This window comes from Phoca vitulina, unplaced genomic scaffold (assembly GCF_004348235.1).
Source record: "Phoca vitulina isolate PV1807 unplaced genomic scaffold, GSC_HSeal_1.0 scaffold38, whole genome shotgun sequence".
Taxonomy (NCBI): Eukaryota; Metazoa; Chordata; class Mammalia; order Carnivora; family Phocidae; genus Phoca; species Phoca vitulina.
The window spans coordinates 8,832,261-8,857,380 of record NW_022589741.1 but is presented as its reverse complement, the minus strand read 5'-3'; the positions used below and the strand labels follow the sequence as shown (position 1 = coordinate 8,857,380).

The 25,120-nt window shown below is 38.4% G+C and overlaps 1 protein-coding gene across 1 annotated transcript; it reads left to right on the top strand.

Annotated features, from left to right (window-relative positions):
• Nucleotides 1-439: 439 nt before the first annotated feature.
• IL18 (interleukin 18) lies at nucleotides 440-18,796 on the top strand. The gene is made up of 6 exons (XM_032427989.1): nucleotides 440-596; nucleotides 9,679-9,765; nucleotides 10,767-10,778; nucleotides 14,930-15,064; nucleotides 15,841-15,974; nucleotides 18,461-18,796. Exons 1-6 carry the CDS (start codon nucleotides 461-463, stop codon nucleotides 18,680-18,682), a joined length of 726 nt encoding a protein of 241 aa, XP_032283880.1. The 5' UTR covers nucleotides 440-460; the 3' UTR covers nucleotides 18,683-18,796.
• Nucleotides 18,797-25,120: the final 6,324 nt, after the last annotated feature.

Below are 25,120 nucleotides of genomic sequence, written 5' to 3'. Positions count from 1 at the left end.
CACCCACCCGTTGGGCTCCCTGCTCAGTGGGGATTCTGCTTGAGATTCTCTCCCTCCATCCGCACCCTCCCCATGCTCTCTCTCTCTCTAAGTAAGTCTAAAAAAAAACAAGAAAGAAAGAAAAGAATCTTTAAAAAAGGAGGGGAGCTAGGAAGTACAGCACTTCTGAAAGAGGCACAAGCTTTGGAAGGGCCAGAACTCCAACTTTTACAGAAGAAATTATTTCATTGAAATAGTGATTTTACATTAAAAGAAGTACCCATATTCTCTGGCATTACTTCAAGTTCTGTTGCCCTAGGAAAGAGCCCACATTTGAAGGCGAGTCCAAGGCGTGCCAGAACAGTCTCCTCCCTCCACCTGCTTCCTCCTTTCTCCTAGTCGCCTGGTCTCCACCCCCAGAGGCTTGGTCTCCTCCCCCAGATGGCTATTAGAACTGCCGACCAGCTCGCTCTGTTTTCCGATGCTTTCTGCATTCCTAGCTGCCGCTTCAGCTGCTGAAGGGACTGCCACCTTTTCCCATTTACACAGCCTCAGGAAAAGAAAGGGACCTCAAACTTTCCAGATCCCTTTCTCTCATAGGAAACTATCAAGCACAGGTAAGAAATATCATTCTTGTTTATTTGGAAGTAAGTAAGCTAGAAAAGCGTTTGAGAGCAATTTCAGTCTTCTGACACCACTATGATGGGCAGACAGTTACAACGTATGGAACATAGCAAAGTCTGAGTGGAAACTTTTTCTCTTTTAACCAACATTGGAGTGTATCACTTTTGAGCAAATGTTCTCAAACTGTTTGGCCTTGTGACCTCTTTCCATTCCTAAAAATTACTAAAGACTCTGAAAAAGTTTTGTTTCTCTAGGTTATTTACTGTATTGCTGTCATTTACTGTATTAGAAATTAAAACGGAGACATTTTTAAAATAGCGACCTTTATTTTAAAATAACAGTAAGCATATCATGGGTTAGCATAAATAGCATTTTTAATTATAGATAACTATACATTTTTAAAAATCTACTCTGAAGAGTGACATTGTTTTTCATTTTTACAAATCTCTTTAATATCTGGCTTAATAGAGACAGCTGCATTTCTATCTGCTTCTGCATTCAATCTATGTGATATCACACGGGGAATGTAGCCTCTGGTAAACTGTACTCTATACTCGTGAGAGAATGAGAATGAAAAAGACAAATTATATCTTGGAATTATTATGAAAATAGCTTTGACCTCATGAACCCCTTGAGAATCGCTGCTTTAAAACAATAAAGTAGGGGCACCTGGGTGGCTCAGTCACTTAAGCGTCTGCCTTTGGCTCAGGTCATGATCTCGGGGTTCTGGGATCCAGTCCCACATCGGGTTCCCTGCTCGGGAGGGGGGCTCCCTACTCAACTGGGAGTCTGCTTTTCCATCTCCCTCTGCCCCTTCCCCTTGCTCGTCCTTTCTCTCTCAAATAAATAAATAAAATCATAAAGTAAAATAAAATAAAATGAAACGATAAAATAAGTAAGCTCCTCTTCAAAGGGAATCTCCACTCTGAATCCATGATTCTAAAAGCAAACAAAACATTTTGCCAAAGATTGATCATCTTGATGGAAGCTGCACCAACACCCTTAGCCGGGCTACAGTTGTACAAAATTAGAGCATTCCCCAGGGGAATTTTATTTCATAAAAGAAGGAAAGGACTGAATAAACATCTCTATTTTGAAGTATGAATAACAAAAATTAGGACCCCCCCTTAAACTCCTCTTTTCTTTTTGCCTACATCCAGCTATTTCGAGTTCTATTAAATCTTCCTCCACAACATCTTTTTTAACCTGACTTGTTCATAATATCCCTACATGAATATTATGAATTCTTATGTGAATTCCTACATGAATTCTTAGTCGTGTCATAGCCTATCCCTATTTTTTTCATAATGCACTTGCCCGCTCAGTAATCTGCATTCCTATGGCCTGCGAGATTAAATTCACATTCTTCGGGGGTGCCTGGCTGGCTCAGTCAGAAGAGCATGCAACCCTTGATCTGGGGGTCTTGAGTTTGAGCCCCACATTGGGTGTAGAGATTTCTAAGAAAAGTAAATAAACTTTAAGTAGGTAGATATATAAATAGATAGATAAATTCACATTCTTCTAGTGACTTCCAAAGCCCTCTCTAACCCCACCCTACCTTGAGTTCACTGCAGGACAACAGGATTGTGCCATTACAGTCCAAAAAATGGCTCCATTCAGTCCACCCTCCACCACAACATTGTTTTAATGGTCACATAAATGTTCTTCCATCTCCTTTTCCTCCTTCAAATCTTAAGCATTCCTTAAAGTTAAATTCAATTCTCCTGGGGCACCTGGGTGGATCGGTCGGTTAAGCGACTGCCTTCGGCTCAGGTCAGGAGCCCCTGAGCCCCGTGTCAGGCTCCCTGCTCCTCGGGGAGCCTGCTTCTCCCTCTCCTCTGCCAGCTGCTCCCCCTGCTTGTGCTCTCTGTCTCTCTCTGTCAAATAAATAAAATCTTTTAAAAAAATTCAGTTCTCATTTTCACACAAGGCCATTCCAACTACATCAGTTCCATTTTGGCTGTTTCCTTTGAGTCTGTATTTAGCCGTTGATTACATATACACCTTTTACCATTAACTACCTAAATTTGCCTAGGTCTTCTTCCATCCCACCTCTGCCACACCCACATGTATATATTCATAAAATGGCAACATTTTCTTTCTTCCTTTCTTTTTTTTTAATGGCAACATTTTCAAGAACAAAAGGATTTCTAGAACTGAATAGTTAGGTTTTGATCTTGCTGCTATCAAGATGACTATGGGAGCGCCTGGGTAGTTCAGTTGGTTAAGCGTCTGCCTTTGGCTCACGTCTTGGTGCCGGAGTCCTGTGATCAAGCCTGGCATTGGGCTCCTTGCTCCGCAGAGAGTCTGCTTCTCCCTCTACCCCTCACTCCGCTCATGCTCACTCTCTCTCTCTCAAAATAAATAAATAAAACCTTAAAAAAAAAAAAAGATGACTACATACATGATTTTAGGGAATTAGGTAATATGCTTCCTCATTTCATACCATGCCTATGCCACAGAATTGTAATTCCACAGCAAGGATAAACATGATTGCTTTTCAAATTCAAGACACTTTTACTTTCAATCTAATTGTATGTTTTTAAACTCCTATGGCTTAACAATGCTGGCTATATAATAAATATTCAATCAATACATGTTGTGTTAGAATTACAAGGAAGTGGTTATGAGGATATTTGCCACATTATAAATGGTTCTCTTTGCAGCCTTACCTAGAATCTAGAATTACAGAATGCTGGAGCTGGTTAAGACCTGAAAAATTAACCATTTAACTTCCTTTGTTCAAATGAGGAAACTGAGACCCTCAATATTAAGTGACTTGCCCCAGGAAGATTGCAAAGCTTGTGACCTAATTTCCATCATGATTTTCTACCATTCACTAGCCTTTGGCTAGTTTCCAAGTCTTGTATAACTAAAACTGTTTTTGTTTCAAAGAACCAATTGCCACTGCATATTCCCAGGAGGATGGTTCTGAGGTGGTTTGTAACTTTAAAAGAAGAAAAACTCAATAATCTGAGAATTTTAGATGAAATATTCAAAGCATCTTTATCTAATGGAAACTATAATTTTCATAGACTAGAGTTAAGAAAGCAAAGGAACACGGATGATAAAGCAAAAGAGGAAAATTCAGGGGAGGAGTGAAAAGGGGCACAACACTTACAATCGTAGATGTATTGATATTTAACAAAAAGAGTGGTAAGAAAATAAACACTCACATGAAATAAAAAAGAAACCACTAGAGAAAAAAATGAAAGAGGGAGAATACTGGAGAAACTCTATTTTTAAAAATATGTTTCAGGGGTGCCTGCATGGCTCAGTCATTAAGCATCTGCCTTCAGCTCAGGTTATGATCCCAGAATCCTGGGATCAAGCACCGCATCGGGCTCCCTGCTCAGCGGGAAGCCTGCTTCTCCCTCTCCCACTCCCCCCACTTGTGTTCCTGCTCTCGCTATCTCTCTCTGTCAAATAAACAAATAAAATCTTTAAAAAATAAATTAATTAAATAAAATATGTTTCAGGGGCACCTGGGTGGCTCCATGGGTTAAGCATCTGACTCTTCCTTTTGGCTCAGGTCATGATCTCAGGGTTGTGAGATCCAGCCCCCCCATAGGGTTCCACGCTCAGCATGGGGTCTGCTTGGGATTCTCTCCCTTCCCTCTCCCTCCCCCTCTGTTGCTCTCCCCACGCTCTCTCTCTCCCAGTCTCTCTCTCTCTCAAATAAATAAATAAATAAATAAATAAATAAAATCTTAAAAAATAAATGAAATGTGTTTCGGATTTTCCTCATTTTCCTTCTTCTCATTGGCTTTCAGATGGAGTGAAGGTTTTAAGACAGAAAAAATTCTACCAGTCCCTTTATACACTGTTGTCATGGCAACACAGTTTATCATCACAAACGTTTATTCATTTAACATTTATTGAACTCCTGCTGTATATAAGCTTCTTTCCAGGTGTTGAAGATTCAAGAAAAAACGACAATTCGTCGTAAAGAAACTCAGATGGAAGCTGGGCAGACCTATTTGTAATCAAAATAATCTTATTCAGCATTAGTAAGAGCTATTTGAGAAGCATAAATAGGGGCAGGTAGAGGGGGCCACTGAGGAGACAATGATTAGGTAGGAACAGAGGAGTCACGGAGGCTTCCCTAGAGAAAATGTTGAGTGAGGACTTAAAAGATGAAGAATAAAGGGCTTGGCAGGCAACAAAAGCAGGGAAGTTACGGCCTGAAAGGAGAAATGACACTGGCAACAATATGTAGCCCGGGAGAGTCTGGAAGCAAGAAAACCAAGTCAAGCAGTATTAAAATAGAAGATACCGGAAGTGATGAGGGCTGAATTTAAAACAGTGCTGGTGGGTAGTCAGAATGGCTAAAATTAACAAGTCAGGAAACAACAGATGTTGGCGAGGATGCAGAAAAAGGGGAACCCTCTTACACTGCTGGTGGGAATGCAAACTGGTACAGTCATTCTGGAGAAAAGTATGGAGGTTCCTCAAGTTAAAAATAGAGCTACCCTATGACCCAGCAATTGCACTACTCGGTATTTACCCCAAAGATAGAAATGTAGTGATCCGAAGGGGTACGTGCACCCCAATGTTTATAGCAGCAATGTCCACAATAGCCAAACTGTGGAAAGAGCCAAGATGTCCCCTGACAGATGAATGGAGAAAGAAGATGTGGTATATATATACAGTGGAATATTACTCAGCCATAAAAAAAAAATGAAATCTTACCATTTGCAATGACATGGATGGAACTAGAGGGTATTATGCTAAGCGAAATAAGTCAATCAGAGAAAGACAATTATCATATGATTTTATTCATATGTAGAATTTAAGAAACAAAACAGGATCACAGGGGAAGGAAGGAAAAATAAAATAAGACGAAATCAGAGAGGGAGACAATCCTTAAGAGACTTAACTCTAGGAAACATACTAAGGATTGCTGGGTGGGGGGATGGGGTAACTGGGTGATGGACATTAAAGACGGCACGTGATGTAATGAGCACTGGGTGTTATATGCAACTGATGAATCACTAAACTCTACTTCTGAAACTAATAATACACTATATGTTAATTAATTGAATTTAAATTTTTAAAAAAGAACTGGATTAGTCAGTAAAATTAATTAAATAATTAATTTTAAAAAACAGTACTGGTGGAGACGGAGAGAAGATACCAAATTCTAGAGACATTTCTGAGTTATAATCTACAGTATTTATGAGACAGTTTAGATAAAGGAATTGAGGACTCCTAGGTTTCCGTTTGGGACAAGTTACTTGGGCATGTTTTGGAAAGTAATTCATTAGTATATCCTGCAGTTGGACTGTGGGTCTGGAGCCAGAAACTGAAATTTGCAAGTTATATACCACCCCCCAATCTAACTACCACCCTCTCTCTACACTTTATGGCCAAACTCCCTAAAAGAATAGTTTGTATTTGCTGTCTTACCTGCCCCCCCATCCTGCCCCACCCCATGCTGCCCTAGATTTTTGTCAGCGTGCCTCTACTCCCTCCACATTCCCCAAACTCTTCTATTCCCTAACTTCCTAACTGCCAAATTCAATGAACAAGTTTGAGCTTGTGGACTCTGCAGGTTCGATCTTGCCTTCTGTGACACTTCTCTCTGAGATTTGCAAAATTGAATGCATTTTCCACTCAAACCTGTCATTCTCTTTTTTCTTAGTTATAATGAGGTAACCACTCAACAAATTGCTCAAGCCAGCAACTTTGAAGTCACCTGCAGTTCCTCCTTCTTCCATTTGATCTACAACCAATCAGCTAAAAACTCCTGCTGTTAAGTCTCCTTTCATCCCCATAGCCACTAGCTTAGTTTACATCTTCATCAACTGTTACCTTAACTAAAACTGCCTCTGAGGTTGTTTTCTGGCCTCTGTCCAGTCTTGCCCATAGAAACCATTCTCTACACTGCTGCCAGGGCGAGCTTTTTAAAACATAAATTTGACCATGTCTTTCTCCTACTTAAAGAAAGTCAGTATTTTTTCAGAAAAACAGTTCAAACTCTTTAGCCTACTTAAGCAAGGCCTTTATAATCTGACTCTCCTTTGGGAGCTTTTGTCAAATTGAACTACATTGCAAATTGCATTTTATGTGAATTGAACTAGGCATAATCAACCCATGTAATATAAATAATACTCACTTTATAGGCAAAATGAAAATATGTGAAGTCCTCCAAATTAGCTTATCTAGAACGACATAATTTCAAAGCTGGTAGGCTAAGTGAGTTGTGAACCGTTAACACTCTTGACACATTTAAGTGTCCCTTATACCTGACAAAATTAGCTACTTCCACGTTGATATTACGTAAGCTAGGCTATCCTTTAAATACCTCAGAAGTTCTTGAGACGTACAGGTTATTGTGATGCTATTTTTTAAATGTTCACTACTCTCATAATTTTAAATGTTTTTATATCTGATAGCAATGCTATCAAAGTGCTGAGGGATATTGTTACTGCTTGTGCTGAGAAGCACCTCCAAATAAATAAGTTGGAAAAACAGTCAGATGCAAGAAAACAAGGGTAAAAGGGCCAAAGTACCACCATGATAGAATGTGTGGAGAGAGCACTATGCAAAGCATTATTTATAATGCTGAGAAAGTTGAAACAAAGAAAGCAAGCAAGAATACACTTTGGTTGTTGTAGATTTGTGTACTCCAAGGATATCTCTTTACATACTTTTCTATTTATTCCCAAGGAAAAGTTAATCTTGAACTTTGTGAGATCTTCAGAAATGCTTTCTTCCTGTAAAATGGGGCTGCATTTGCATTAACTACAGTAATAGGCTCCAAACAAGCCATGTTCTCTCAGAATTCCCTGCTTCTTGGCTTTTGCTCACATTTTCCCTCTTTGTGGAAAGCTCTTCTCCTGGCTTTGAAAATGCCTGTCTCTCTTACAAGCCAGCACAATTATCAGTTCCTCTAAGAGGTCTTCCTCAGCACTGCCAGGCAGACAGAGGATCTCGTAAATCCAGCTCTTACAGCATTCATTATACCATTCTGTAATTGTTTATGTATTTGTCTTTCACCAGACTCTGAGTAACTGGAGGGTAGGTATTATGTTTTGTCAGCTTTCTAGCTCCATTACTGACACACAGTACATACTCAATAATTAACTGATGAATGATTTCAAATATTGTGTAATATTATTATTTTTAAGGTAACAGTGTCCTCTGAATCCATTCACTCATTGACTAAATACTCACTGTAGTAAACATAAGTAATTTCATCCAATTCCTGCACATACTACTTAGTACTTCTCAGGTAAATTATTTTCCAAAAATATGAGTGCATTACATAATATTAAAGTTTGTAGAGAAGACCACCCTAGCTATTATATCATATGCTTGTATATTATATATCTGTATAAATTTGATGACTATTCACATTTGTATGTGTATAAAGAACTGAATCTAGATTAAACTGTTAAATAGCCACCAACTGACAAGTGTCTTGGGTTAACTTAATTTGGATTAAGTTTTTTAACTGAGTTTTAATTTCCTGCTTCCTCTACCATATATATCTGGCCTCAGCAGACTATGCCAGAAAAATATTTGAGTCAGTTCTCTACCTAGGAGCTTGGACTTAAATACCCCTATATATACTAATGACAAGTGTGACCCAAGCACCTGCCTTAGAGCCCCAACCATAACTACCCTCAGGAACCCAAGGTACTGCTGAACTCTGGAGTAGAGCCTCTTAATCATTTCTGTGTCATGGATCCTAATGGACAATCTAGTGAAGTTTATGGACCCCTTCTCAAAATAATGTTTTTACATGTATACCATTAAATCTATTATATCAAAATGGGGTTATCAAAAAAATTAACAAATTTTGATGTAGTATATACGTGCTTCTTTATTAACACATAAATCACAAAATCTACTGGTAGGACCAGTAACTTCTGTATATTTCAAAGTAGTAAGGAATTTAAACCCTATTTCGAGATCTTGGGGTGCCTGGGTGGCTCAGTCGTTAAGCGTCTGCCTTTGGCTCAGGTCATGATCCCAGGGTCCCGGGATCGAGCACCGCATCGGGCTCCCTGCTCGGCGGGAAGCCTGCTTCTCCCTCTCCCACTCCCCCTGCTTGTATTCCCTCTCTTGCTGTGTTTCTCTGTCAAATAAATAAATAAATAAAATCTTTAAAAAAAAAAAATAAACCCTATTTCAAGATCTCAAGATAACACAATAGGAAATCTGTATTTTTATTAGTGACATTACAGGTACTGCTAATAATACATTTGTTTCCTACACCATAATGGAAGTAACTGCTAAATTTCAGTTAGAAGTTCGTGAAAATAAATATGTATTTTTTTTCCCATCACAAATTTCCCAGATAGAGAATCCCTGCTTCATAGACAAAGATCTGGAAGGATATACACTATATTGGAGTGGGATGGAGTAGGGTGGGGCAGAGGAGAAGAACAAAAATAAGTTTTAGCATTTTCAAATCCTATATTATTATTTGTTGTTGTTTTTTACAGAAACACTGTATATTTATGTATTACTTGTGTAAAAAGCATACTATAACCCAAACTCCAGATCTAAAGCTACTGCTGCATAGGGAGAGAGGGCCTCCAGATGCCAAACCCTTCAGCCTCCTCCCACCACTACCCTCACCACCCGGCCCTCACTGCCAAGTGGAAACACCATTTTTATCATTGTCTCACTTCTAGCACTTTGACAATGAACTCACAAACCTTCAATCTTCCATTCACATGAACCCATTGGTTGAAAGACAGAGATAGAGCCCATTCATAGTTAAATGACAGGCATTCTATATTTATATTGATAATACGTTTCCCCCAAGATACTAAGACAATATTTCAGTTCATTAGTGGACCACTTATCCACCCTTTATAACTCTGTTTTATGAGAAGATGCTTTCTAGATTCCAAATATCTGATGGTTTGTAAGAGAACATCTGTATTCATAAGCTGAAGACCCAAGCATTTATTAAATGTCTAAAGTGTTCATCGGCATATTGGGTGATACACTGACTTCTGAATTTGGAGTAGTACAAGGCAGTAAGCAGTAAAAGATTCTTTTTGTGTAAATGGAACAACCACTACCTTTTCACAGATGATGATTTGCTTTCATTAGGAATAAAGATGGCTGCTAACCCAGGAAAAGACAATTGCATCAACTTTGTGGAAATGAAATTTATTGACAATATGCTTTACTTTAAAGGTAAGCCTAAAGCAATAGACCAAATAAGGGTTCAGATAAATGTATGCAGCTAGAAAAGATGTTGTGAAGTGAACTATTAACTGCCTCTTTTTTGTCACCAAATTCCACTGTAATACTAATGACACTATTCTCTGGGGAGAATAGAAATTAACCATAATATGTCCAATATCCTAGCACCTCGTCCCACCACATGTCCTGGCTCTTTAGTTAACAGTAGCCAACTCATAAGGTGGCTTCAGGTGCACATCATGAAAATCCCACAAAATTGGGTACATTCAGGGAATATAATTTCCCAAAACAAACTGGTAAATCATATAAGAAATACCTTACATCTAGAGTTCTGTGAGTGAGTTATACCATTTCATGTAAAAATATTTGATAAATAAAAACAGATTCTAATGATTAATCTTCGATGGGCAGTTTGGCTTCACTTGAAAGGCTGGCTTCATTTGACAGCTTCATAGAAAGTCCCTAGGTGGGGTGCCTGGGTGGCTCAGTCGTTAGGCATCTGCCTTCGGCTCGGATCATGGTCCCAGGGTCCTGGGATCAAGCCCCGCATCGGGCTCCCTGCCTGCCTCTCCCTCTCCCACTCCCCCTGCTTGTGTTCTCTCTCTGTGTCAAATAAATAAATAAAAAATCTAAAAAAAAAAAAGAAAAGAAAAGAAAGTCCCTAGGTGACTTTCCATTTAAACAATAAACTTAAGAGTAAATCTATCATTTTATAAAATTTCCTTTTAACTGAAAATTCAAATTTATAAACCCGGGATATAGGTTTTTTATCTAATTTACCTGTGAACACACTAAGTCTAATGAGCTTCATTTTATGGGACCTTTGGGATGATTATATAATATTTCTGATGGAGGCCCACAAAAGCTATCCCTGGTAAGATAGTGGTTAAATATTGGGGAGTGACAGGAGAGTAATGAAATGATAGGGTAAAAGATATTCTGAATTGAAATATAGAATTTAACATATTTTGTTTCTCTTTTTTCCCCTTTAGCTGAAAATGATGGTAAAGTATAAATTTATTTCTCTTTCTTTGTAAAATAAGTAACTACTTTAGTAAGCATCTCTCAGACACATCCATATCACCACTCTTAGCTGAGAGAAACTGGTACCAGTATATTTGAGAAGTGAATCTTCCCACAAAGGAATGTGGACTCGATAGCATAGCCTTGGAATAAAGGTGACCATAAGAGATACAAAGAAGAACCTCTAGCAAAATTTGCTTCTCTCTACACCTTAGGAAATTCTCTAGCTCTTAGAATCTACAAAGTAGATTATCTGTTATACAGATCCTGAGATTAGCAGGAAGTTATGGATTCTCTGGAGGAAAAGGGGATTGAAGCATGAGAACTGTCCAAAATCAAGAGAATCCTCCTTCTTCAACCCCCTCTCTCAGAAATGCTTTGGGAAGAAGCCTGGGAGGCTCCCAGGGGATAGAGAATTCTGGAAATAGAGGAGATGGGGAAGGGTAGAGCAAGCAGAACTATGAGGCTGAGTCATTGAGTCTTATTAAGATGTGGATGCACCCAGTCCTTGTCCTGGCATTCAGGTAGGATCATACCCAAGTCTGGCCTGTGATCCTCTAACAGGCCCCCAGATTATTAAAGGCCATTAGTTTCTCATACTTTTCCTTAAAAATATCACTTTTCCCATTCTTAAGGTGATCCTTACTGGACTAGAAATAGAAGATAGCAACTTTTTTGAAAAAATACTATTTTTTCATATTTCTTTTATCCCCCCAGCTTTATTGAGATATAAATGACATATAACTCCTCATGCTTCTTAAAGTCTGTCCTACTCTCCATTTATTTAATTCAATACATATTGGCATCTGTATCCCAGGTGCTATGTTAAGCAGTAGGATACAATGGTGAACAAAACATGGTTCTTACAGGAAGAAGCAGGCACATCAGGAAGGCAAATGGACTATGGTATGTCAAGTGTTACAAAGGCACAGGATGCTATGGGAGCACATGGAAGGGGCACCTAATTCAGTCCAGTAGATTCTGGGAGGGCACTTTGAAGGAGGGACAGATTTGAAGAGTGAATAGGAGTTAGCCAAGAGAAAGTATTCTAGGCAGGGAGAAGACCACATGCAAAGGCCAAGATATGAAAGAAAGCATGGCACCTATGGGGAATTAAAAGTAACTCAGAATGGGAGTAGGAGAATGGTGTGAGAAGAATGATAAATAGGGTGCAGATAAAGAAGGTTCTCTTATTCCAAGATAGGGAATTTGGGTCTTATCTTTGGGATAATGGGGACTCATTAAGCACAATTTATATGATCTGGAATACAGAGTAGTTTGCTGTAACAAAGTGATCCAAAAATATAGTAACTGAATAAGATAGAAAATGTTTCTGTCAAACACAAGACCAAGTAGGTAGTTCAGCATTAGCATGGCTAGATAACTGCCTGATGATGTTGGGATCTCAAGTTGCTTCTCTCTTGTTATTCCAGCGTCCCTAAGCTGTTGAACTCATTCACATACTTGAAAAGCATTACCACACTTCCTGGGTCCATATCCCAGCTAGCAAGAAAGGGTTCAAAGTAAGAGGAAGACAGCCCCATTTCTTTTAGAGGCTCCACTTGGAAGTCGTACACGTCAACTGCACTCATTCCATCCATTAGAATTTAGTCATGTGGCCACACCAACTTCGAGGAAATCTGAAAATATGATCTTTATTCTGTGTAGCCATGTGCCTCATTAAAATTCAGAGATAAATGATCATCTCTCTGAATTTTAACTTAATTAAAATTGAATTATAATTCCTTCTGACTTCAGTGTAAAGAATTGATGTGTGACAGAAGGGGGGGATGCCAATTAAGAGGCTATTATTGCAGTCCCTGTAAGAAATGACGGTGACACGGATTAAGGTAGGCACAGTGGGTGCCAAGGAAGAGCTGTGGAGGGATTTTAGAAATATTTGGAAGAATCAACAGGACATGATTGGGGCTGGATTTAGAATGAGATGGAGAGAAAGACAGAAGAGATAATGGCTACATTTTTTCACTTAGGCAATTTGTAGTAAACACAAGAGGAAGAGCAGGGTAAAGAGGTATGCGGAGCAAAGAGGAAGACATAAATTTAGTTTTGGTTCTTATCTGTGGGACATCGTAGTGGAAATGTCCAGTAGACCCTTGGACATATAGTTCAGAGCTCGGGATGAAAATTTGGGCTGGTTATATAGATGTAGGAGGCTTATGTATAGAAATGGCATCTGAAGCTACAGGAATAAAAAGACAAATCAGAGGAAATGTGTAAAGGGAGAAAGTAAGAGTCAGTGACTAAACTCTGAGGAAATACCTACATTTAAAGGATGCAGTAGAAAAAGAAGCTAATAAAGAACAGAGCAGAGTAACCAAAGAGGAAGGAGAAAAACCAAGAGAATGTCACGGAATCCCAGGACAGCCTTTCAAGCTGGAGGTAAAAGGTAGCCTGTTGGATTTTGCAGCCTTGAACACCAAGGGCCGGAAAGCTCTATTACATTTAGCAACAGGGAATTTGGTGACCTCAGTGAAAGCAGTTTAATGGAGAAATGGAGGCAGAGGGGAGAAATGGGTGGCTCCGTTGGTTAAGTGTCTGCCTTCGGCTCAGGTCATGATCCCAGGGTCCTGGGATGGAGTCCCGGGTCGGGCTCCCTGCTCAGCCAGGAGTCTACCTCTCCCTTTCCATCTGCTTCTCCCCCAGCTCATGCTCTCTCTCACTCTCTATCAAATAAATAAATAAAATCTTAAAAAAAAAAGAAAAAAGAAAAAGAAATGGAGGCAGATGCAGACTGCAATTAGAAGAGTGAATGGTAAGGAAGTGATACAGACAATTCTTGCCAGAAGCATGGCTATTAAAAGGAAGAGAGAAACAAGGCCAGCTACAGAGTGGAATATGGTTGATAGAGAAATTTTAAATCTCAAAGTGAAAAGAGCTTTATGTTTTTCTTATAAAAATAATGTTTATTGTAAATAATTCTAGGCAATTAAGCTAAGAACAATAAGAAAAATAAAAGCATGAAAATAACCCAGAAATAATCATTGCTATCATTTTGATGCAATATTCCTATACATCTTTCAGTATATGTTATACTATACCTAAGCTTCTTTTTCTAGTTTAAATTCACATGCATATCTTTCCATGGCAATGAATAATTACAGTTATATTCAATCTGCGATCTTCCATAGTAAGGGCCTATCAAAATGTTTTTGATCAATCCCCAATTGATGGCATTTGAGTTGTTTCCAGTTTGTTGCTACTATTAACAATGCTCCTATAAGCATTTGTGTAGTGACATATTTACAAATTTGCCTGATTGTTTCTTTAGAATAAGATCCAGGAATAGAATGGCTGGTTGATAGAAGAGAGGGGATGATTGGTAAATCCAGGTTTCAGTAGAAGATACATACGGAGCACAGATGGGGTTAGCTCTGGACACCAAAAGGGGCAACTTTTCCACATTTCCTCTTGGGACAAGAGGCGTAGAGGAAATAGCAGGGGGTGCCACAGTTACATTTCTAAGTGGAGTGGCAGGAAATCATTTGCTGAAAGCGAAAGCAGAGGTGACGATGTAGAGATCCTTAGGAGACAGGAGAAGGTTTGGAATTGCAGCTCTGGACTACGGAAGAATACTGAAGTGTAACAGAAAGGAAGTATTGACAATCGGTGAATTTGTGATGGCACCAACTTGTACATATGTATAATTATTCACCAGCAAGACTCGGCAGCCAGGTTTGGGGGTTTTGTAGTAGGCAGACAAATAAATTCGGGATTTAAGATTCTGGCAAAAAGGTGGATAAAATGATGAGCCGTGAGGTCCAGGCTGCATAGAGAAGAAAGGGAGGACAGGAAGAGGTTAGACGGAGAAAATGTAAGAGGCAGGAGGCTCTGAAGTAGAGGAAAAGCTTAAGAAAGTAAAAGGATGGGAGACAGTGGTTGGAAAATAGGATATTTGAATATAATACTGTAGAGGAAAAGTAGTTCTGGGTGATAACAAGAACTGGCTGTGCTCTTGGAAGTGGGTTAAAAAACACCGTGCAATGTTGCCCTAGCTGCTTATGTACCAGAAGATCATGATTAGTAGCTATTGAAAACTGAGATATATAGTATGCTTATTTGTAAATTTAGAGGGAAAAATGTATTTTTAAATGAAATTTAATGTGCATTGTAGACAACCTGGAATCAGATTACTTTGGCAAGCTTGAACCTAAAATCTCAATCATACGAAATTTGAACGACCAAGTTCTCTTCGTTAACCAGGGAAATCAACCCGTGTTTGAGGATATGCCTGATTCTGACTGCACAGGTATTATTTTTTTAATATATATTTGTCACATAAAAGTGACAAGCTGCTACTTCTTCTCATTCCATTTAACTACCTCTGTTTTTCTGTGATAGACCTAATCCTCAGATGAAAAGTCCTAGGAGTAGTAACAACTTCACTCACAAGAAACTTGATAGGGTATCCCACATTTTTTTAGCTGGGGTGAAAAATTGATGCAATAAAGACATTGCTTACATGTGGGTCACCAATCCCTTCACTGTAATTGCATTAACTATATAGGATCTCAAATGGATCCTCGATACCTGCTGCTCATAGCTGAAATTGCTGATGGCATTTTCGAAACTCAAAATTAAAAATAAATACACAAGCATTTCAAGTAAGTCTGTCTTACCCCAGAAATTTAGAGTGCCTTATAAAGTGAATCAGTTTACTGTGCCTTCCAAGGTTTGAATTCCAAATCAGAGTTGAGGCAGAGTTGAAACAGTGAAGTGCACTTTTGAAAAAAAAACTAAATTTTTACCTTAACAGATTTTTTAAATGTTCTATTTAGCATTTAGAAGTTAAAAACAATCTTTTAATGAACTCAGAGTATCTGTAAAACACTCAAAAAGTTGAAGCATTTGTGTTATAATACATATTGTGAGTGTATTTTAAAGAATGTGAGGGCACCTACTTAACAGGCTGAATCTCAGAGTAATGATAATGGGTCTATTAAGGATTATCCTTAGGCTACTTTCCATAAATGCTGATTTGCAAAACTTCTAACTAGTGTTCTCATTTATTAATGTTTGTTTCAGATAACGCACCCCATACCGTATTTATCATATATATGTATAAAGATAGCCTCACTAGAGGTCTGGCAGTAACCATCTCTGTGAAGTGTAGGAGAATGTCTACTCTCTCCTGTGAGAACAAAACTATTTCCTTTAAGGTAAGACTGACTTGTTTTAGTCATATTTTTGTGCAAAATTTAAAAACCCAAATATCCTCAGTCCTAGCTTTTATCTAGAACAAAAATAGCAAGAAGCAGAGAAGCCTTAATATGGATAGTTACTAAAAATTGTCAGACTCTCTAACTTATTGCAATGACATCATGGTTTTTCTGAGCCTGTTGTAGGGAGGAACGGGCACAAGACTTGTTTCAGAACCCGAGTCTTCTGAATAATCAACCTATAGATAAAGTAAGAATATAGAGTACAGACATGAATTATCATGTATATTAAAGAATGGCATGTGAATTTCCAGAATGAGTCCTGCCACACAGAATGAAGTTAAATGTCCTTCTGTAAGCCTTCTACTTTGTAAATTATGATATTTTAATCCTTAATTATTTTGTTCCTGCTTCTTAGCCTAAGTCTTGGCTACATCCTTCAGCTTTCAATTGATACATGTTTTTTGCTCATTTATTTTTTAAGTAAATAAATAAATTTTAATATGGGGCTTGAACTCACAACCCTGAGATCAAGACTCAAGCTGAGATCAAGAGTCAGGCGCTTAAACGACTGAGCCACCCAGGCGCCCCCATTTATGTAGTTATTTTTAAGTTCTCTCAGACTTACTTGGGAGAGGACCAAACTAACAGATGTTAGGTCAAGCTTACCTTCCCCTGGGTTCAGATTCAACCCCTCCTGATGTAAAGAATACCTTAGGCCCTTGGAGCACTCAAGTTTTGCCAGGTAGGGCTTTCCAAGTTGAGGGTTTCCCAAGGTCACTGGGATTGTTTCCACATCCATTTGTTGTGCATCTTCCCTACGAGGACTGTCAATAGTTAACACTAAAGCCAAGGAGAGCTACTGCCCCAAGATTTCCTTGCCTCTGTTCTGAAATAGGGCACTGAACTAGTTAGAGATCACTTATTCTACCTATCCACACCTCCACTTTCAACTATAACTTTCCACACTAGGTTTGAACTAAAAAGTTTATCTCGCTCTAGTATTTCTAGAGCTTTTGAAGTTTTAGCTAAGGATGACTTATCACTTATACATTAGACTTTAGCTTAGTCCCAAATTGGCTCCCCCAGCTTGGAGTCTCCCTAAATTCTGGTATATTGTAGACAGCTGCAGATGAGCTGGGGTGAACTAGTTTATACTCTCATCAGTTCAGGACTCTTCACTTGTTGATAAAGGACAAAGGTCAAGAGTTAGGACTATAAATTCCACAAGTGTTTGAGAAGTTTGGAGGTACCCCCCATCCAGGTTCTTTCAGGCATCTTGGGAGGATGCTGGAATGCTATTTTGTGTCTGGAGGTCTCTCCATCAGTCCTTAGACAGGATCATGGTAATCTTTGCTACCGGGGGTCAAAATTAAGCTCAAAAAAAAAAAAAAAAAAAAAGTCTGCTGGCTCTGGGATTAACATGGAAAGAACCTCAGGTGGTCTTTACATTTTCTAGTCCATCCTGAAAAGTAGGTATGATGCAATAATAGGAAAAGTGCAGGCAGTACAGTGAGTTGGGTGACCCACAGTCTCCTGTGGTCTAGCTATCCTTGAGAAAACCCTATGCTGGGGCTGAAGGATATAGGAATCAGCATTTGGTTCAGAGCAGAGCCCAGCCAATTTCAGGATAGAAATTCAGAACTACTACGGGACTAGAGTGCTTGACAGAGAAAAAGTGCTGTCTAAGCCAATAAGCAGGGCTACACTGGAACCCAGGACATAGCCGTAGGACAAGCAGTGGGTCTATTTACAGCACGTTTCAGTCCCAGGCTCTGCTCAAGGAAGGAAGAAGCTGAGATGCCTGCCACTTTCTGCCTCTCTCACATTTGGCTCAGAAACAAGAGCTAGCCTTTGCCTAGCCTAGCTCATCAATGTCTTTAGCTGTGAATGGTTGAAGAAGACAGGAACTGACCTTAGCACAAACACGTGGTCTCTGCTGGAACTCTCCTTCGTCTTGACCAGATATGGACTCCACTTGGGGGAGAGGAGAAAAGGAAGCTATCCAATGGGTAAATTGGGAGAAACTATAGGCCTAAACCTGAACGTGCATTCAACGGTGGGAAAAGCCAGAGTAAACAGGGAGAATAGATTAGGAATTAAGAGGGAGAGGATTCATCAGTCTTACACAATTCACAGGGTTTTAGAGGTGAGGGGGTGGGGGGATGCGTTAGCCCGGTGATGGGTATTAAAGAGGCACGTAGTGCATGGAGCACTGGGTGTTATACGCAAACAATGAATCATGGAACACTACATCAAAAACTAATGATGTAATGTATGGTGATTAACATAACATAATAAAATAAAATTTAAAAAAAAAAGAGGGAGAGGAGATCAGTATTCTTATATTAAAAGGTTTGTTTGTTTAACTCTTGAGAATAAAAACTTCTTTAGTTCTGTGCAGTAATATACTTCAAAATAAACCATACATACTCAAATTGTTCATGTCTTTAAAAAATTAAATAATCTTTTTTTTCTCTCTCTAGGAAATGTGTCCTCCCGATAGTATCAACGATGAAGGAAATGACATCATATTCTTTCAGAGAAGTGTTCCAGGACATGACGATAAGATACAATTTGAGTCTTCATTGTACAAAGGATACTTTCTAGCTTGTAAAAAAGAGAAAGATCTTTTCAAGCTCATTTTGAAAGAAAAAGATGAAAGCGGGGATAAATCCATTATGTTCACTGTTGAAAACAAAAGCTAGATATTAAAATTGCACAGTTTGAATTTTCTGAGTTTTTGTCTTTCAGAAAGGTTTTAAGACTTTGAGCCTATAATTGTAGTAATGAAATAAAATGACTAATGGTCTCAAAGGATACCATTAAGAAATGAATAAGAAGGGGCACCTGGGTAGCTCAGTCGGTTGAGTGTCCAACTCTTGATTTCGGCTCAGGTCATGATCTCATGGTTGTGGGATCAAGCCCGGCCTGCATCCAGCTCCAGGCTCAGCATGGAGTCTGCTTGAGATTCTTGCCCTCTGCCTCTGCCCCTCCCCCTGCTCACTCTCTCCCTCCCTTTCTCTCTCTCTCAAATAAATAAAATCTTTAAAAAAAAATGAATAAGAAGGTTTCACAAATTGAATTGACTCCTCTTTATCCAGGTTAATAAAATATTTGTATAACATTAAAAGAATGCATAGTTTCAAAACACATTCTACATTGATAGTTGCAACATAGATTATACTCACTAGAACTGCTTTCAATCTTTTGGGTTACTGGTCCTAATGATAAAAGATACTCATAGTTGAGCTTTCTAATTTTTTAAGAATATCATTAAAACCAACAAGATTTTGTAGAGACCACTTCACTTGACTAATTTCTGCATTTCTTCCAAAGTCAGATTGATCCTGAATCCAGGATTATACACTCTGATCAAATGGCATTCAACCCAGGAATGTAAAAGATCGTTTAATATTATAAAATGAACTAATGTAATATACCATATTAATAGAATAAAGGAGGGGCACCTGGGTGGCTCAGTCAGTTAAGTGTCTGCCTTCAGCTCAGGTCATGATCCCGGGGTCCTGGGATTGAACCCCACATCAGGCTCCCTGCTCAGTGAGGAGCCTGCTTTTTCCTCTCCCTTTGCCGCTCCCCCTGCTTGTGTTCTCAGAGATCTCTCTCATTCTGTCAAATGAATAAATAAAATCTTTTTAAAAAATAGAATAAAGGATAAAAACCACACAATCATCTCAATAGATGCAGAAAAAGCATTTGACAAAATCCAATTCATAAAAAAAAATTCTCAATAAACTTGAAAGAGAAGATAACTTCTTCAATGTGGAAAGGGACATCTATGAGGGACACCTGGATGGCTCAGTCATTTAAGTGTCTCCTTCAGCTCAGGTCATGATCCCAGGACCCTGGGATTGAGCCCCACGTTGGGCTCCCTGCTCAACAGGGAGCCTACTTCTCCTTCTTCCCCTTGCTCGTGCTCTCTCTATCTCTCTCTCTCTCTCAAATAAATAAATTAAATCTTTAAAAAAAAAAGGACATCTATAAAAAACCTACAGCTGACATCATACTTTTTTTAAATTTATTTTTTAAATTCCTATATAATTAACATACAGTGTTATATTAGTTTCAGGTGTACAATACAATGATTCAACAATTCCATATATTACTCAGTGCTCTTCACAGTAAGTGTATTCTTTATCCCCATCACCTATTTCACCCATCCCCCCACCCACCTTCCTTTGGTAACCACCAGTTTGTTCTCTGTATTTAAGAGTCTGGATTTTTTTGTCTCTTTATTCTGTACTCGTTTGTTTTGTTTCTTAAATTACACATATGAGTGAAATCATATGGTATTTGTCTTTTACTGACTTATTTCACTTAGCATTATACCCTCTAGATCCATCCATGTTGCAAATGACAAGATTTCATTCTTTTTATGGCTGAGTAATATTCCATTATGTATATATACTACATCTTATTTATCCATTCATGTATCACTGGACACTTGGGTTGCTTCCATGATTGGGATATTGTAAAGAATACTACAACAAACATAGGGGTGCATATCTCTTTTTGAATTAGTGCTAACCTCATAGTTAACGGTGAAAAAATAATGCAAGAATGTCAGCGCTTACAACTTCCATTCAACATCATACTGGAGGTTCTAGCCTGTACAATCACAAGAAAAAGAAAGAAAAGGAAGAAGTAAAACTATTCTTATTTGCACACAACATGATTCTGTATATGGAAGATCTTAAGGAATAGACACAAATGCACAAAAACCCCTATTAAAATTAGCAAGCAAGTTGAGCAAGGCTGCAGAATACAAGATTAATATATGAAAATAAATTGTATTTCTACATATGAGAATGAACAATCTGAAAATAAAAATAAGAAAACAATTCCACTCACAGTATTAAGAAGAATAAAATACTTATGAATAAATTTAGCAAAAGAAGTGCAAGACTCCGTACACTGAAAATTCCAAAACAATGCTGAGGGAAATTAAATATGATTTAAATAAATGGAGAAACATTCCATGTTCAATGATTGAAACACTCAATATTGTTAAGATGGCAGTTCCCCTGATATTGATCTATAGATTCAACTCAATGTCCATCAGATTTCCAGCAGGTCTTTTTTTGCAGAAATTTTGACAAGCTATATCTAAAATGTATATGGAAATTCAAAAGACACAGAATAGCCAAAAAATTGTGAAAAAAACCAAAGTTGGGCGTTTTCATTTCTTAATCTTAAAATTTAATATAAGCTACAGTTATGAGAACAGTTTGATACTGGGGAGCCTGGGGGGCTCAGTCGTTAAGCGTCTGCCTTTGGCTCAGGTCATGGTCCCAGGGTCCTGGGATCGAGCCCCGCATCGGGCTCCCTGCTCCGCGGGAAGCCTGCTTCTCCCTCTCCCACTCCCCCTGCTTGTGTTCCCTCTCTCACTGTGTCTCTCTCTGTCAAATAAATAAATAAAATCTTTAAAAAAAAAACACAGTTTGATACTAACATAAGGATAAACATAGATCAATAGAACAGATTTGGGAATTCACAAATAAACTTTTATATTTATGACCAATTGATTTTTGACAAAGGCAGTTTGATAGAAAAAGAGTCTTCAACAAATGGTGCTGGGACAATTGGATATCCACATGCAAAATGATGAATGTAGACCTTCACCTCACACTATATACAAAAATTAACTCAAAATGGAACAAAGACATCAGTGTAAACTAAAGCCGGGGTGCCTGGCTGGCTCAGTCGATAGAACATGCAACTCTTGATCTCAGGGTCATGAGTTCAAGCACCATGTTGGGCACAGAGATTACTTTTTTTTTTTTTAAGATTTTATTTATTTATTTGAGAGAGAGAGCATGAGTGTGGGGAGGGGCAGAGGGAGAGGGAGAAGCAGACTCTATCCCAGGACCCTGGGGTCATGACCGGAGCCAAAGGCAGACCCTTAACCAACTGAGCCACCCAAGCGCCCCCAGAGATTACAAAAAAAAAAAGAGAGAGAGAGAAAGAAAGAAAGCTAAAGTTATAAACTTTGGGTTTATGTCAAGACCTTGGGTTATGCAAAGATTTTTTAGATACAATCCAAAAAGCATGATCCATTAAAAAAATAGTAAATTGGACTTAATCAAAATTCAAAATTTGGGAGTGAAACTGGGTGAAGGATAATGGGACTGCTCTGCACTATCTTTGCAACTTCTGTGAACTTTAAATTATTTCAAAATTTAAAATAAAAATTAAAAACTTGCACTCAAAAGACATCATTAAGAAAATGAAAAGATGAGCCACAGAATGGGAAAAAAATTTGTAAATCACACATATGGCAAAAACTTATAGCCAGAATATACAAAGAACTCTTACAACTTAATGAGAAGACAATCCAATTTTTTAAAATTTTTTTAATGATTTATTTATTTATTTGACAGAGAGAGAGAGAGAGTGAGAGCAGGAACACAAGCAGGGGGAGTGGGAGAGGGAGAAGCAGGCTTCCCGCTGAGCAGGGAGCCTGATGTGGGACTCGATCCCAGGACCCCGGGATCATGACCCAAGCCAAAGGCAGACGCTTAACAACTGAGCCACCCAGGTGCCCAACAATCCAATTTTTAAATGGGCAAAATATTTGAATAGATACTTCTCCAAAGATGTACAAAGGCTCATAAGCACATGAAAGATGCTTAATATCATTAGTGATTAGGGAAATGCACATTAAAACCACAATGAGAAACCACTTCCTGTCCACTAGGATGGCTACGGTCAGAAAGTGTCAAGTGTCAGCCAGGATGTGAAGAAACAGGAATTTTCATACACTGTTGGTGGGAATATGAAGTAGTACAGCCACTTCGAAAAACAGTTTTGCAGTTTCTTAAAAAGTTAAATATAGATTTTTTCATTGACCCAGAAATTCCTTTCCTACATATCTACTCTAGAGAAACAAATCATGTTCACACAAAGATATGTATATTAACATTCATGGCACCATTTTTCATAATAGTCAAAAGTGGGAAAAGCCCAGATGTCCATCAATTGGTGAAGCAATAAACAAAATGTGGTATATTCATAATGGAATACCAACACTAATAAAAATTTATGAATGAAGTTTAAAACACTATGAATGAAGTTTAAAAACACTATGCTAAATAAAAGAAGCCAAACACAAAAGATTATATGATTCTATTTACATGAAATGTCCAGAAAAGGCAAATCCATAGTGACAGGAAAGTAAATTCATGTTTGCTTTAAGGTTAAGGGTGGAAATGGGGATCAACTGTCAACAGATATGAAGGATCTCATTAGAGAGAAAAAAATGTTCTAAAACTGGATATGGTGATAGTTGCACATGTTGGGGAGGAAAAAATTTTACCCCATCCTTCAAGTTTCTTCTAGACAGTCTAAGAATTAAACTGACATGAGATAGTGTGACGCCTGGGTGCTCAGTCAGTTTGCTGGGCCATTCAGAAACAATGGGACATAGAGAGGAATTTTAACAGACTGCTAAATTCCTTCCTGTGTACCACCCCTAGTTCATATTATACTGTAGTTATCCATGGCCATAGGTCTCTTCCTGGAGCAGGTCCTCCACCTAAATTCTTTTTAGACAATTGGAGGAAAGTCAAAGTTTCTTCTTGAGTCTTTTGGGCCTTGACTGTTTTCAGCTTAAAATAATCTGCATGCCAAACTGGTACATTTTGGGGTGACCTGCCCTTGGTCCCTATCCAACTTGCTAAATCTAAATCTAAAACTAAAAATCATTGATTTTTGTATACTTAAAATGGGTGAATTTATGTTATGTAAATTATAACCTCAACAAAGTTATTTTTTTTAAGAGGAAAAAAAAGTCAGTTTGATCAAATTTTTATATTAACTTAATATTGTTTTCTCCTTACGATAAAATTAAGACTTATTCATTACAGAAATTTTAGAAAATATTAAGGAACAAAAAGAAAAAAAATTTAAAGCACCCATCCTTCCATCTTCAGAAAACCATTGACATTGTAGCATAGATCCTTACAGTTTTTCTTTCTATAGGAATGCAAGCTGAAAAAAAAAAAAAACCTCCAAAAAACAAAAACAAAAAAACCTTACCCCTTGCGCTGGACAGAATCTAGTCAACTTTTACAACAATCCTTTCAAAGATGCAGTTGAAATGTTAGACATGCAAGTGTAGAGTGTGTGCTGAGTCTGGAAGTAAGGAATGAAAAGAGCTGAGGGAAAGTACAAAGAGACCCCTAGCTTGAGCCCACCTGCCCCACCAAAACAAAACAAAACAAAACAAGAAACAGAGGCTGAAACAAGGACTCCAGTGCAGGTAGTTTATTTGAGAGGTGGTCCCTAGGAGCAGGAGTGAGAAAGGGAAGGTGCAAAAACTCATGTAAGGTATGTTGTCCCTGAGGGCCTGATTTGTCCAGAACCTCCTGAGCAGCTTACAGAATGTCCCCCAAATTATTCCAATAGAGGAAGGGAAGCAGGGGCATTTCCCCACCAGCTCCTGACACGCACTAGTTGAAGGTTGCCCCTGGGGATGTTAACACCCACACTTCTGAGCTGTGCTTGGCTGGGCAGATTTACCTGCAGCAGAAAGTGGAAAGACCCACAGTATACTCAAGGCAAAATTGATAGTATGAGCTGGCATGAAAACGTCTGTTGCAATTATTGCTGAAATCAGAAGTGGGATGAAGAAATGTGATTCAGGGCACAGGCTGGATCAAAGCACCATGGAAAGAAGGTAGAGCTCAAAGAGTAGAAATCACCAGAGGCCTTTTAAAAACAGAGAAATAGAATTCCCTTTTTTGTTGAATCTAAGATGCCACTGATTCTAAAATGCACCATTATTTTATGTGCCATTATGAAAGAAAAGACCCTGCCAATTAAACTATGACATGTCTTCAGTTGTAAGGCACATTCTTATTTCAGAGATATTAAAATGTGAAAAGTTGCACATTTTAGGATTGACAAATTACAGACACAATATAACACTATTTGCATTATCCTAATGTAAATGCTTCCATCTCCATGTACCTTTAATAGAGTCTGCTAAATACAGAACACTTTGTGCAGCCCCTTTTTTGTGGAAATTAGGGGGAATTCCTGAATTTCACATCTGAATCAGTGTGAACAGAAGAGTGACAAGCTTTGGATATCAAGATAAGCACCGCTGGAGGAAGCAGGAGCTT